General features: G+C 42.1%; 1 protein-coding gene across 2 annotated transcripts; it reads right to left on the bottom strand.

Annotated features, from left to right (window-relative positions):
• Positions 1-11,251: 11,251 nt before the first annotated feature.
• On the bottom strand, positions 11,252-14,371 carry LOC122027572. 2 transcript variants are annotated; one of them, XM_042586556.1, is made up of 5 exons: positions 13,388-14,371; positions 12,874-13,221; positions 12,040-12,763; positions 11,776-11,937; positions 11,252-11,679 (listed from the first exon to the last, which is right to left on the bottom strand). In XM_042586556.1, exons 1-3 carry the CDS (start codon positions 13,889-13,891, stop codon positions 12,080-12,082), a joined length of 1,536 nt encoding a protein of 511 aa, XP_042442490.1. In that variant the 5' UTR covers positions 13,892-14,371; the 3' UTR covers positions 11,252-11,679; positions 11,776-11,937; positions 12,040-12,079. The 2 variants fall into 2 exon arrangements, with proteins under 2 accessions (XP_042442490.1, XP_042442489.1); XM_042586555.1 differs by having other exon boundaries at positions 11,776-12,763.
• Between the last annotated feature and the right edge of the window lie 1,837 nt (positions 14,372-16,208).

The raw sequence follows: 16,208 nt of genomic DNA, 5'->3' as shown, positions 1-16,208 counted from the left end.
GATTCTGAAAAATTTTTTAATGGAAGATTATTATACTATGGATACGCCCGTTGAATATTTCATTAGAATGATTAAAGATGGAGAAGATAAACATGTGAATCCGACTTATTACAAGAGTCTCATGGCTTGCCTCAGGTACCTGACATATACAAGGTCTGATATATTATTTGGAGTTAGTTTAGTAATCAAGTATATGAAAACTTTAAAAACTTCTCACTTATATGCAGTTAAGAGATTTTTTTAGATATATTAAAGGACAATTGATAATTGGTTTCTCAATTCATTAACAAAAAATATGGAGATTTTTGGTCTCAGTGATAGCGATTGAGCTGGAAATTATGATGATCGCAAGAGCATTGCTGGATATGTGTTTTATCTTGGTAATGTTGCATTCACTTTGTCACCCGTATCATCCTCAATGAAATAATAAATTATTGCTCTATCAACTTGTGAAGCTGAGTATATTGCTACAACCTCTTGTATTTGTCATGTTATTTAGCTAAAGGGATTACTTAGGATCTTAGATTGCAATTTGCAACAAGAAGCTACAACTAAGATCTATGTGGATAATAGTTCGACAATTGCCTTAGCAAAAGCCTATTAGGATCAAAAGGAATTTATATATTTTCACAATAATATGATATTGTCTACTTTGGACCTAAGCTATCATGATTTTATTTTTGAGCTCTACGCAAAAGTCCTCATACCAATAGAGATATCTTTCTCTTATAAGTCCATAATCCTTTCTATGTGTTTTTAATGTGGGACTTTATTTGCAACCATTGCAGTTCAACAATCCCCCCTCAAACGAAGGACTGCCCCCTCAAGTTTATCCGCTTGATGTCATCTGATCTTTAACTCATCAGGACTTTCCTTCCCCTCGGTTCGACCAACCTACTAAGATTTTCTTGCCTAACCGCAAGTGAGACTTCTTTGCCTAGTGTCTGGTCATCTTGATCCAGACATGGGAGCCCTCACATCTTTCGTTGAAGGTCAATATTTCACCTCACATGGCTCGATTATACCATGACTCTTGTGCACAGCCAACGGTTAGTCCTTCTAGCAGTCCAGGCTCAGATATCAATTGTAGGATCGTTGCGCTAGAGGGGGGGTGAATAGCAGGCGTAACTTTTCACGTTCATTTAAAATTCAGAGTAAAATACAGCGGAATAAATAAAGAACAGAAGTAAAAAACAACGTTAACAAGTTTATTTTTATTTGGTTCGGAGTTTGTGATGACTCCTACTTCAAGGCCCGTGATCATTGATTGCTTTCGTTAGGTAATTCACTATCAATTTGAAGTATTACAAGAATATCTGAATTACAATATATATGTAAATATTTAGAAGTTACCGACGACTACAGATCTGAAAATTCTTGGCTTTGGTTGTTGGGACAACATTTGGGAGTGGTTGTGTCATTTTCGGAGCAGCATGCAAATAGAAAAAGTTGTTCAAAATGATGTGTTGAAGCTACTGGTCGAACCCTCCTTTTATACCCCCATTCGAGTGCTTGAACTGTGCTGACGTGGTGAGCTCTCGTCAAAACTGTTGGTGCAATCGACCTAGGTTTTGATCAGTACGATCATAGTTTTGATGTGTGTGTCAAAGAGTTTAAGTTAGGTTCACCCTTGTATCTAATATGTGTATTTGAGTTATGCAGGTTCGCAGGATACACATGCGACTCAGGTTGATGGCTTCGGGTCAGGTGAAGGATGAAGCATCCGAGGGACCGTGGACAAGGCAGCGAGGACAAGGGCCGAGGGAAGTAATTTCGAGGCATACGCGAAGGATGGCATTGGGGACGAGCCGCGGGCTTGAATGCATCCGAGGGACGAGAGCCAAAGAAAGTATGCTTGAAGGTTCTGTTAAAGCTGCAAAGGAAGCGTCAAAAGAGTCGTAAGGGTGAGAGTACGAGTACACGAGAGACTGTACTCGAAGCAAAAGCATAAATTTTAGGATTCACTGTAGCAGCATGGTAGCAGTACTGTAGCAGTCGACTGCATGTTTTAGCAGTCGACTGGTGCAGTCAACTGGGCGCGAACAGAATGGTTCTGTTCGTTCGGTCAGTGTGGATCAGTCGACTGCAAGTTTTAGCAGTCGACTGCACCAGTCGACTGCTATTTTTAGCAGTCGACTGGTAAATGACCGTTGGTGCTGGAAAGTAGCCGTTGACTACCTCTAACGGTAACACCAGTCGACTGATAGTTTTACCAGTCGACTGGTGCCGAGATGAGTTGATATGATGATCAACTCTCTCCTCTTATTTAAGGGAAGTTTTGGGGCTTGAAGGAGGTTACTCATGTTTATTGAATAACTCCTTGTCATTGCCCAAAGCTTCCAAGCCTACTCTCTTCCTCCTAAACCTAAGTTCATCATTGTAAAGAGGAAGAGATCCTTTGTGAGAGGTTTGCTCCATCGAGAAGGAGAAAGCTCTAGCCGGAGATTGCCGGGGATTGATCCACCGAAGGATCAAGGGCTCGTCCACCTCAAGGACACGCCGTGGAGTAGGAGCAAGCAATCTCCGAACCACGTTACATTGAGCTTGTTAGCGATTTGGTATTCTTTCTTTATTGTTTTCATTAGTTAGTTGTATTTCCGCGTGTGCACTAATCTTTTGTAGAGAAGAAAAGAAGTTGTGGGTGACCTAGCTATCCAACCCCCCTTCTAGCCGGCCACCTATTCCTTACAAGTGGTATCAGAGTGAGGACGCCCTTCAACGGACTAATCGCCGAGAAGAACACTTCATCAAAATGGCCGGCTCAAACATTCATCCACCGAAATTCGAAGGGGACTTCTCATGGTGGAAGAAGAAAATAGAGGTATTTTTCAATACCGATTTTGACATTCTGCTAATCATGAGAAGTGGTTTTGAAGAACCCAAGGATGAACACAATGAGACAATCGACATAACAAGATGGACCAAAAGGCAAAAAGAAGAGCATCTAGCAAATTCCAAAGCAATGCATCACCTACTACATGTTCTTCCACAACAAGAAGTAACAAGAATTGGAAACTATACAAGTGCCAAAGACTTGTGGGAAAAGCTAGTGGAGCTTCATGAAGGAACATCAGAAGCAAAATTGGCAAAAAGAGACATCCTTCGAACTCAACTCAACAATATCAAGCTTGAGAAAGGAGAAAAGGTATCAATGTTACATTCTAGAATTAAGGAAATTATTAATGGGCTAACAAGTGTAGGTGAGACACTTTCAAATCGAGACATGATGATGAAAGCCCTAAATGCTTTCCCAAGAACCACAACTTGGAGCTCCATTGTAGATTCATACTACATATCAAAGGATCTAGAGAAATCCTCTCTAGATGAACTCTTCTCAACAATGGAGCTTTACGAAACAAGAGTTGAAGGATTAGATGGAGAAGTTCATAGATCAAGAGGAGTAGCCCTTGTGGCAAACAAGGGAAAGGGAAAGAAGAAGAAATCTTCATCACCACCATCTTTCGACTCCGAAGAATCAAGTGCCTCAATGGATAGCGATCAAGAAGCATATATGGTAAGGAAGATGAGAAAGACATTTAAATCTTTTTCTTTTAACAAATCTCGTGCTAGGAAAAGTTCTAGAAGCAAAAGTAGGACAAGGAAGATCATTTGCTATAATTGTCAAGGAGAAGGACACATAAGAGATGATTGTCCTCTCTTGAAGAAGAAGGAAGGGAAGAAGAAGGAGGAGAAGAAGACAAAAGAAAAAGGGAAGAAGGCTCAAAACCTAAAAGCAACATGGGATGATCCATCATCATCATTGGAGGAAGAGGAGCACCATGTAGTCAATTTTGCTCTAATGGGAATTGATGATGTAGCCTCCACCTCATCCGAAAATGAAGAGGGAAAGAGCTCAAGTGAATATGAAGAAGGGAGCTCAAGTGAAGGGGGAGGTCAAACATCGGATTCAGACATCTCGGTAAGTGAGGTATACAATCTTCCTCCTCATGTTTTAATTAAGATCATTAAAAGTACAAATGATGATTTGTTCAAGGCAAAAAGGAAAAATAAAACCTTGAAAAATGATATTTGCATGCTTAAAGAAAAATTAGAATCCATGTCTATTAGGGATGATGATATGCATGCTTCTTCTACAAGTTCATATGATTCATGTTTAGAAGAGGAAAATAGGAAATTAAGGGAAAAGGTAGAATATCTTACCAATGTCCTTAGAAAATTTGAAATTGGCTCTAAAACCCTAAACATGATTATTGGGAGCCAAAGGGCAAGTTTTAAGAAAAATGGGTTAGGATACAAGGAACCCAATAATGAAAAGACCTACCATTGTCTACTTGCTAGGGGCCAATAAAAAACCAAGACTATAGATAGAAAATGGATCCCCAAGGAATATTTGGTTAACCCAATTAGAAAGAATTTCTATTGGGTGCCAAAATCAATCCTCAAGGGTTAGAGGATTTTAGGTTAGTCAACCATTAAAATCATAGTTCAAATCCTTGAAAAATGGTTGACTTGAGACCTTAAGGGGGAGCACTTAGCCTTGATAGAAATTCATGATTAAGGGGGCTAAGTAGGAGTTATCTTAATCTCACAATGATTTGCATTATTTTCTAACCTTAAATGTGAGATGATAGGATGATACAAATAATTCACTTATGCTTATAGCATCTTGATGAGTTATGAGATGTATTAATTTTTAGTGATCATAGGCCAACTATGGGGAAAGCAAATGTTTAATTAATGGACATCTTGCCCATAGATCATAGTTGGACATTTCAAATGTTTTGAAAAACAATTTTATGTTTTATTTACAGTGGATAGTTATTTTGAAACATATGAATTCAAAACTAGGGTTTAAGTTGATACAAACTTGAGTATTTTTCAAGGTGTTTGAGTTTTTATTAAAACTTCAAACATATGATGAATTTTCATGGAAACATATTTTTCCTTGTTAAAGAACATTATAAGAAATATGTGTTCAAAATTTCATGATTTTTCAAATTTTCTAGAATTTTCTATGCATTTCTGAAGTTGGCTGTAAAATGCTGAAATTCGGGTTGGTTTGTGCCAGTCGACTGCGACAGATAGCAGTCAACTGGTAGCTGTTTTCCAGCACTTTCAAGAGCTGGTTTTGGGTATTTTTAAGTCCACATTGATAGCATAGTATGTATACATGTTTGGTACAATTTTTGATGGTGTCAAAGGGGGCGAAATACAAAGGTTTAAGTTAAAAACTTAACTATGTGCAAAACTTGAAAATTATGGTTGAGAGCATATGTTAAGGGGGAGCTTGAGTATTATGCTTCATGTTTACATATTGCTTCTAATTTTCATGTTGATATTTATGCCTAACTTAAACATATTGCCACACATCAAAAAGGGGGAGATTGTTGGTGCAATCGACCTAGATTTTGATCGGTACGATCATAGTTTTGATGTGTGTGTCAAAGAGTTTAAGTTAGGTTCACCCTTGTATCTGATATGTGTATTTGAGTTGTGCAGGTTCGCAGGATACACATGCGACTCAGGTTGATGGCTTCGGGTCCGGTGAAGGATGAAGCATCCGAGGGACCGTGGACAAGGCAGCGAGGACAAGGGCCGAGGGAAGCAATTTCGAGGCATACGCGAAGGATGACATTGGGGACGAGCCGCAGGCTTGAATGCATCCGAGGGACGAGAGCCAAAGAAAGTATGCTTGAAGGTTCTGTTAAAGCTGCAAAGGAAGCGTTAAAAGAGTCGTAAGGGTGAGGGTACGAGTACACGAGAGATTGTACTCGAAGCAAAAGCATAAATTTTAGGATTCACTGTAGCAGCATTGTAGCAGTCGACTGCATGTTTTAGCAGTCGACTGGTGCAGTCGACTGCACAGTCGACTGGGCGCGAACAGAATGGTTCTGTTCGTTCGGTTGGTGTGGATCAGTGGACTGCAAGTTTTAGCAGTCGACTGCTAGTTTTAGCAGTCGACTGGCTACCTCTAACGGTAACACCAGTCGACTGGTGCCGAGATGAGTTGATATGATGATCAACTCTCTCCTCTTATTTAAGGGAAGCTTTGGGGCTTGAAGGAGGTTACTCATGTTTATTGAATAACTCCTTGTCATTGCCCAAAGCTTCCAAGCCTACTCTCTTCCTCCTAAACCTAAGTTCATCATTGTAAAGAGGAAGAGATCCTTTGTGAGAGGTTTGCTCCATCGAGAAGGAGAAAGCTCTAGCCGGAGATTGCCGGGGATTGATCCATCGAAGGATCAAGGGCTCGTCCACCTCAAGGACACGCCGTGGAGTAGGAGCAAGCAATCTCCGAACCACGTTACATCGAGCTTGTTAGCGATTTGGTATTCTTTCTTATTGTTTTAATTAGTTAGTTGTATTTCCGCGTGTGCACTAATCTTTTGTAGAGAAGAAAAGAAGTTGTGGGTGACCTAGCTATCCAACCCCCTTTCTAGCCGACCACCTATTCCTTACAGAAACTTCATCCGAGAAGCTTATCCATGTATGGGCGCCTGGACCGCTAATGTGGGTCGGCTAGTCGTTATGCTCCAACGCAGAGTGAAGATGAGATTTTGCTTGTCCAGGCGCTTGGAGCACCTCCAAACGTTTGGAGCAACTCCAGGCGCTCAGACAAGCTATGGGTGCCTGGAGCTCTGTTTTCCAGCCACCAACTTTCTGCATTACAAGGTTAGCACAAGAACAAATAATATGTAAAGTAAATTGATTTTGACAGTTTTTGGACTGTCCAGTCTTAACTTTGAGTTTTGCTGAAACTCTAGGTCGAACCAATATCTACTGTTCCCTCTACATGGAACGTATCCTCACATATTCCTCTCAGGAGAGTTTAACTTTTCTCAGACCGTTCCTCCAGACCGTCTAGAATTTTGCTCGGCATCTGAGACTTCAGGGCTTTCACCTAATGTCCTCGACCCTAGGATTTCCCGTTTAGTGTCTGTGACCCCTAGGACTTTCACCTAGTGTCATCGACCCTAGGATTTTGCTAAATGTTCTCGACCTGCCAAGACTTTGCCTAGTCCCCCAGACCAGGACTTCGTTGTCTAATCGCAGCTAAGACTTTCCACCTGTCTTGTATCAACTAAGACCTCTTTGCCTAGTTTCAATTAGGACTTTCACCTTGCATAAGATCACTCAGGACTTTCCTGCATAATTAGTTCAACTTGTTAGAACAACAACACAACTTAACTTTGAATATTTGTCAATATCAAAATACAAGTTTAATTAGCTGGTGCTTCCAACACCAACAAAGCCTAGTTCATCAAGAAAGATTCAAGCATCATAAGGGAGTATATTAAGTCAAAAGAAATAGAATTGCTCCATGTGAAGTTAAGTGATCAAGTAGCTGATATATTTACAATACCTCTAAAAACAAAAGCTTTTCAATACCTAAGGAATTTGTTTGGAGTTTAAGGAAGAACAAGTTTAAAGGAGCATATGTTGGCATGTAAACTTATTCCAAAGACAAATTGACTTCTTCAATTATGCAAGAACAATGCTAAGAACAATTTGACTTCATGTGACTCTTCATCAAATATGAAAAATTTAATTATCTTATTAAGTTCAATGAAACTCTTTATGACAAGAATCATTAGTATAGAAAAGAATGACCCCACAGGTCATCCGAGTTGGTATGTGGTGGGATGCTTGCCACATGAGGTCGCGGGGTCGAAACTCAGGGTAGTCGGGGCGTAAATCCCCGGTCCCTGTGCAACTCACCCCACCTGCCACATGCTCGCTCAGGATGCTGTGATTTACCTCCCTCGTGATGGCTTTGGGTCGGGTGCGGCGGGGGCGCTAGGGGCGAGCGATTTCGCCTTTTTGTCACATTAGTATAGAAAAGAACAAAAATTAATTATTTTATAATGTATTAATTGTAGAAAGATGTGGAAATATAAATCTAAGGGTATAAAAAGAATCTTATATGATGATCATTTATTAATAACAAACCCTAAACATTCATCAGAATCTCTCTCTCATCCTCATACTTTCTTATAAAGTCTCTTCTGTATTCTTATTTTCACCTATTAAATCCACCAAAATTCCAACAAAAAGCATATTTGCATTCTAGTTTTTGTTCTCTGTAATCCTTTGTTCCTCTTCGATGCTTGCCACTTTCTATAGTGAATTGTTTTGAATTTTTTTTTAGTTCCTTGTTTCATTACGTTCGATTCTTAATTAGTTTTGTTTTGTAAAATTTATCCTTGTGTTTTTTGGGAAGAAACACTATCAAAATTTCATTCATTGCATTTATACACTGATACGTGTATAATGGGTGGCCCAAGGATAGTTTGAGGTCAAGAGTTAAGATAATATGACGGTCAAATGTTAAAAGGAGGCGACAATCAAGGCCGAGTACTCGGGCAGCATGAGTATCGACTAGTCGGGTCCTAGACTCTCATCCCAGTGCGAGTTATAAGGGTGCATAGTTCACGAGCCCAACGATCAATCTGTCGGGTCCCCTAGACTCTCGCCCTAGTGCGAGTTATAAGCGTGCATATCTTATGAGCCCAACGACCAACTGGTCAGGTCCTAGACTTTTGTCCCAATGCGAGTTATAAGCATGTATAGTTCACGAGCCCAACGACCAATCGATCGGGTCCCAGACTCTCGCCCAAGTGCGATTTATAAGCGTGCATGCTCACGTGTCCAACAACCAGCCAGTTGGATCCTAGACTCTTGTCCCAGTGCAAGTAATAAACGTGCATGACTCATGCTCCCAACGACCAACCGGTCGGGTCTTAGACTCTCGCTCCAATGCTAGTTATAAGCGTGGATGGTTCACACGCCTCCCAGATTCTCATCCCAGCCTGCTTTCGGTCTGTCCCAGTGCCGATTGGATCTCCAAAACAATCACTTTTCATGGGCAAACACCCAGTTTACTTCAGGTTGATCCCAATACTAGTCGGATCTCTTGGACTCATCTCACTCATGGGCATAGCTCCCAGCCCACTCCTGATCAGTCCCAAAGCAGATCAGATTACCGCCAGGAGACAACGCTATCAGGGAATCACAACAACTTGTCAAAAAATAACGACAATTTGTAAGGGAATATTCTAATACTTTGCCACATGTATATCGCAAACCCTTTCTTCACCCAATGGAAGTCCGTCGTATATTCTACATCACCCGATATATTCTGACACCAAACATTCTTTGATCACCTCATTATTACAGAGGTTATGAGAAGCGGTATAAAAAGAGGTCATTTCCGTTGGCCAAGTATGCACCTACACACGCATCTACTATTCTTCTTCTTTTTTATAGGCTTTTCGCTCTGTCTCTTTCTGATTTGAGCACCGGAGTATCTACGTCAGATACCTTTTTCCTGAATCTCGCTTTAACATCCCCAAGGGAGCTGTCTATGGTGTGCGCAGATTCGTGGGTATCATTTATCACCTCTCCCCAGCAACCCACATTTATCACCTCTCCCCAGCTTTGCTGGAGGGCTAAAAGCTATGGCGTATCTTCAATTTTCAATCCCAGTCCTTTCTCCGTCAATATTTTTGTCATCGCCACCGGTCCCTTCAACTAAGCTTCTAGATAAGTTCATACACTTTTGACTTTGTTCCAAAATTTGCATTAAAGATTAATCTTCTATTATTTATCAAATGTTACTCCAGATTGTTCGTGAATTCATTGAGATAGAGAAGACTACAGAAAATAATTTCAGCAATGGCGCAGGGAAGACGCAATGGTACTATTTCACAGACATCAACAAATGAAGTGTTATTTACTGGTTTTGGATGCAGTTGCATTAGCATTTAAGCATTTAAAACTCAGTCTTAAGCAGAGAGTGATCACACGATATGATTCTTTTGTATGCAGCAACGTCTTACTAATCAACTATACACTTAGGGATACAAAAACACGTTTTCTGAAATTCAGTATCTTATTTATTAATATCTACCGGGTTGGTGATTGACAAGGCATCATCTACTATCCTAGCTACTTCTTTGGGCCTTGGTAAGGGTACAGCTTACTAGGGCAGGTTCTTCTGAGGATGCGGTGTGTGGAATTCGTGTTACTTGTGATAAAACTTTTGATTGTCTAAATTCATTTCGAGTTAAATTTGCAATGCAAATTTGAACTTCTATAGCAATTTCTTTTATTAACAGCTCTAAATTTCCTCCTCTTTTTGTGTTGTAGTGAATCTAGCAAACAATTTCTTTTGCGTTCAAGGTCTGTTAAAGCCATGCAAATGCTGTCACAGATTCTAAGAACATTTGTGCAAAAAGAACTATATGGATGGGACTATGGGAGGTTTTGGTGCCCGAGCTGGCGCTTTCTGATAGTCCAATTGTCCTGCATCTGAAACATGCTGGATTGGGCTGTAATCCTCTTCTGGTCTAACTGAAAATTGATCAGTGTTAAATTGTTCCTTAAATCCTTTTTTCTTTACTTGTGAAGACTGAAGAAACAATTTGGATCTAGATTTCAATGCTCACCCTACACTTGAACGTAAATTTATTTGTATCAATCTTATTACCAACTCTCCATGTTGCTTGCCATCAGACATCAATATCATCACATTTAAACAGTAATTTTATTAATAGCCGCAGGAATTTAGCTGTCCAAGAACAAGCTGCAAGAAACAAGGATCAAGAATCCTGCAATGTCCACTGTCTTCTACTTATTTCTGTTCGGCGAAGCCAAACTTATCGCCGGTCAAATGATAGGTATTGCTTTTGAAAGTTTTCATTTATGTTTACGAACGGTAAGTACATTGTGCAAGATGCAGAGAAGAAACTAGCAGCTGCCTGGCTGGTGAAGCATGAGAGAAAGATAAAAGTTAATCCTAATTTTGGTCGCTCCATGTACGTATGCTTCATCAATTCAGCAAAATGTTAGAGAAATCTTTTAGATTTGATTACAGCTCGCAAGAACAGGATACCCGATAGCAAAAGAAATTAATTCTCAAGACTCATCAATTATTCTGTCGATAAAAGCTTCTAAAATTTCGTGCTTATTATATTTTTTTGCTGCTGTTCAAAATACCCGTTGTTGATCGAGGACAGAAAGCCTGACAGTGCCATACCAGTCGTACATTATCATTTGAGAATTGCTGTAGGATAGCTGGGAGACATTGTGAACGATAATTCAATGGTACATGGACCTACCATCCTCTAAGCCTTGTTACCTGCTGCTATTGGAAGCGAGCTCATAGTGTGTGTGGATGTACTTTATTTCAAATTTTCAAGTGACAATGGAGTTGCTGGCTGATCTTTGCATCGTAGTGAATATTTTCCACAGATATAAAAATGAGCAAGTGACCATCACGGGATTTGACTTGAAGAAGAGCATCCACATAAGGAAGCTGGAAGCTTCTCAATATTACTAACAAAGGAGCATGCACGTCTTAACTAATGTGTTAGGTAAGACTTTGCAGATTTCAGTAAAATATCACGTCTCACATATCACTAAAATAAATGTGCTCCAGAGCTAGGTATTCGAATGAGGTAGGAGAAGCACATGGTGGCCTTCAGACCCCGAGGCCACTTGCGTCTTGATGCCTTGCTTCGGGCCAAGGCAACAACCCCTGCCTCACTTGCACCTGAGCACGAGCTGTGTTTAATTACTTTGTGGATCACCAAGCTTCAGACGCTGTCACGAAACAAGATAAAAAAGATAAAGCTGCAGCAGAAGAGGACAAGATCAAGATGATTTCAGCACCCCCACAAGATCTGGAGAGAAGGCAACAAAATGTACAGCTAAGATCTGCCAGACATGAAAGAAAAAGAGATACAGGCATTAAATAACTGATGAAGCTTGTTTCCCATGGCAAACTATGTTTTTGATCAGGATTAGACTCACCGTCGCATTGTGAATTGTTTGAGATCTTGGAGAAAAAGTACAGATAGTAGTGCCAGGAATTGTTTCATTCAAATACAGATAATAGTGGAATGCAGCAGAGGCCGAAGGGAAAACGTCTGTTCCCAACTACACATTTAAATCTTTAGGTAATGCTTTATCCTTCTGCATTCAGAGTACAAAAATTCAGCCCGGCTTTTTGACAATTAAGACCTGAGAAAAATTATGCTCTTATGTACAGAGGAAGCAACACAAAGATGAAATTACTGTCTAGAACTGCAGTGATCCATTTCCGGTGGTCAATTACTTAGCCGGCCATATTAACAAAGCGATCAGATCCTTGTTTAAGGGCATGACGCTGCGGCACTTCGATTCTAAAAACGATTTTGTTGTCGCTCGGATCCTGCAGCTTCTCCGCGGGTATGGCGGCGACTCTCGACCGGCTTCCGATGCTGCTTCTGCTCCTGATCCTTTCTGCCTGAGGCTGGTCGCAGGCGCCGCTGATGGAGTGGCGCCTTATCTCGGCAGGGGGGATGAAACAATCGACAGAGAGGCCTGGCACGTTGAACGATACCTCTTCGATCGTCCAGACCTCCTCCATCCTCGTCTTGGTGTGGCTCATCGCCTCCTCACCGAACCTGAACAGAGTCACCACGGAGCGCCCGGAATGGGCGATCATTACACCCTCGACGGGGCGGTAGTCCTCGAGGAAAGAGTTGATTGTGGTCTCCCAGTAGACGGCGTCACCGCCGGCGTTGGGTTGGATGCGAGTGAGATGGGAGTCTTCCAAGTGGACCAGGAGCCCTGTCCGCTGGCTGAAGTAGCCGAATAGGACGTGCCGGATGATCTCCGCAGGGCCTTCGCTTCGGGCCTTGAGCGTTTGCGGGTCGGCGGAGAGCTTAAGTATGAAGCATTCCTCCCCGTTGATCTTTTTCTCCCCGATGCAACGTGCACTTGCAAACATGCTCGCCGTGGTTAAAGGATCAAGGCCCTGTTCGAAGAAAGTCCCTCGAGTTCAATCAAAGAAGAAACTTTTATGAAGCAATTGTTTCGCTAAGGAGAGATCCAGGAGAGCAGGTGATGCCCATAAGAGGTTTATACCTGGAGGGCGCGGCGGAGTGGGCGAACAGGGCCCTTCGCAGCGTGCGCACCGAGCCAGGGAGTGTGCCGCCAAACGATCTTACCGTTGCAGCCGGCGTGGACCTTGCTCCCGCCGACGGCGAGCTCGACGTACCACATGTCCGGGGTCATTTGCCAGAGAACAAAGCTGCCGGACTCCGCAGCGTTTGCGCCACCGCGGTTCTTCACCACTTTGGTTGGCGTCTCGAACTCTGACGCCAGCATCCTCACTTTTCCCATCGCGTAGGCGTTGCGGATAGAGCTTTGCAGCTTGAGACCACCCGATGCGGCTGTATACTGCTGCAGTATGTACTGAGCCGATGAAGTTTCCTAAAAGAATAAGGAAGCTGCGTCAAAACTCGGAGACCGTAGAAAGAAATTAAATCACAAAGACTTCATTTTTCAAAGAGAGCTTGCAGTTCTGCCCCGGATGAAGAAGATGACTAGAAAATGCAGAGAAATAACGGCATTGTGGAAAAGCAAGATCTATGCTTACAATGGGAGTGTCTTTAATGCTGAGAAGTGGGAGAGGATCGACGGTACTGACGTGAAGGGGAGCGAGCGGCGCCCCCATAACTCCGAGCAAGAGCCGAAGGTCTGAAGTGCCAAACGAACAACCGGTGGCGGCAGCCGAAGAGGACGTGACGGAAGGCGTCCGCGAGAGCTGGCCGCGAACCCAGTGGCCCCACCCTTCCCTCCTCTGACTTCCAACCTCCTCCGGCGCGTCACCGTCAGGGCCCTCCAGAAGCGGCGACAGCGCCTCCCCTACGGGCCGAAAGCTCGACGATCTCCCCATCATCGGTGCCTCCGCCAGATCCTGATCCAACGGCTGGTGAGGCTGCCTCTCTCTGCCCTGCCCCTTCCGCCGCCGCGGGTTGATCATAATTGCTCCCGAAGAAGATTCGCTCTTCGCCGCGGGGTTCTTTGTCCTCAGCCGCGCCGGCGACAGCCCCCGCACCACTTCCTCGAGCGTAGAGAAGAACCCGTGTTTCTTCTCCATGGAATCAACCAGTCTCCTCGCTCCGACGCCTCCCGCAGCAAATCCACCAACCGAACGTAGATGGTGGAAGGACGGCAACGCGAGATTTATTCTCTCGAGGACCGAGAAGGAACCACTGCCACTCTACTGCAGCAAAACAGAGCTGTCTGAAAAGAAGAAGAAGAAAGGCAAGTCGAGCAAGAAAACCAATAAAAGCAACTGGAAGAGGAGAGCAAATGGTAAATTATAAAATATGGAAGGCGAAACATGGAATGTGGCTGTTGAGTGCGTCAGTCAGTTCACACGAATACGGACAAGAGTTTCTCTCTCTTTTAGGAGGATACGATCACCGTCACGGCGTCACCACCATTAATCGTCTCCTCTAAACAGCAAACGCTTCGTTGAAGCCCGAGGCGATGGGAAGCTCAACCGACCGCAAGTGAGCGGACTCGTCCGTCAGCGCCGGACTTCTAGGCGGTGAGCCACACCAGCGGGGAGCAGCACATGTGCGGGCGGCGCCTCACTAGACGGCGCCGTTACTAGAATTTTCATTTTGGGTTGACTGAGGACGGCGCCGTGACGGAAAGTAGACGGCTTATGCGGCACGTGACCGGCGGAGATTCCTCTTTTGCATATTTAATTTTATCATCAATGTATAACGTTATACAGTGCCACAGACGACAACAAAAGTTAAAGGCCGAGGGACCATAATCTAATCGACGCATCCCGTCCGTCCAGGGCGGTTCGGACGGCGGAGGACCTCGATGCTCGCCGACAGTAAAGAAACGAACTGGTGGTGCGAACGTGACCGGTATCTTTGCGGGTCGTCGTTGACTCGACCTCGTAAATGGCGCAAATCTAATTCACAACCATCTATTTACTTGATTACTGCAAATGGGCAAGTGGAAGCCGAAGATCGATCGTTAAGTCTGATCCAATAAATTCTATTGGATCAGGAAACAGAAAGGCCGAAACACAAAGCCTAACAACTCTACATCGATAATCAATAGGAAAAAAATTGATGGACTAACACTAAATTTAAAATGATTAATCCAATTCCATAAAAATTTACTAAATCAAGGATAAATTGAAAAATACTTGTGACAGCCAATAAGTCTAATATTCTGTAATTACATATCTCATCTCATAATCAATAGAGAATAAAAACGTGTTTGGTAAATGTAATAAATAAATAAATAACAATCAAGAATCTTATCCATACTTAACACAATGTGTTTGGTTGCACGACATTAAAATAAGAAAGTTTAATCTGCCCCATCTCTATCTAACCTTCTCATTGGCTTGATTCAACCATTGAACATGACTTTAATCGGGTAGATTGTATCTAGTTATTTCTTTATACAAATGGATTAAAGTATGATGGCGAGCATCTTGAGACTAGCTCGGGGAAGCATGTACAGCAATCATTATGGACTAAAAGGATTATACTTTCAAAGATTTTAAATACTTTCCTTGCAAAAATCAGCTCTGAAAGTATTTAAAATCTTTTTGAGGAATTGTGTTTGGTCCTATCTACTTTTGTTTGAAATTGGACATAAGAGGATGACTTTTGCGAAAGGAACTCGGAAAGATTATCTTTGAAAAATGTGGGAATAGATAGATATATACGAGTAAAAATTGAGAGTTCAATCTGATAGGTATCGGCAGGGCCTGCTGCTCATTGCAATAAAATGCTTGTTTTTGATGATGTTGAAAAGATAACACCGGCCCAATAATCGACGTTTAGGAAACACATTGAAGTAAATTAATAAGAAACAAATAAACAATTTCTGTTCACCACAGAAAATCACAGAAATCCAGCCAAGAACACATGCAAAAGTAGTTTGGATTCAGGTTCGTCGTATATATAATTAGATCCATCCGTCTTTATCATAAGTTTTTCCTTAAAAGAAATGAGAAATCTGTATCCAGACTTTAGTTGCAGAGTTAATTTGTGGATTCGGTTCTTACACAATCCGCCTTTATCGCCTTATTAATGATGCTCCCACTGCTGTATCACATAACAGATCTACCCGTCCAGTTCCTTATTCTTTATGATGCAGACATTCTCATGGCGATCATTAAACAAAGTGGCGATCGCCAACAGAGTTCTCTTTACCATGTGAGTTAACGGATCGTTCGAGTTCTATTGGTCAGTGGGTGAAAGTTGCATAGTTGAGAAGAATATGCTTCAATGGCGCTTAAAATTATTTGATGCATCTGATTGAACTTTAGATAATTTTTTATTACGACAAATTGATCGAAAAGTATTTTAAAAATAAAATATTAATTTGATCTACCAAACGATCCCTTATGTGAACTTACTGAATTCTAAGTT

This window comes from Zingiber officinale, chromosome 10A (genome assembly GCF_018446385.1).
Source record: "Zingiber officinale cultivar Zhangliang chromosome 10A, Zo_v1.1, whole genome shotgun sequence".
Taxonomy (NCBI): domain Eukaryota; kingdom Viridiplantae; phylum Streptophyta; class Magnoliopsida; order Zingiberales; family Zingiberaceae; genus Zingiber; species Zingiber officinale.
Note: the sequence above shows the minus strand (reverse complement) of the source record. Positions and strands in the feature narration are given on the sequence as shown.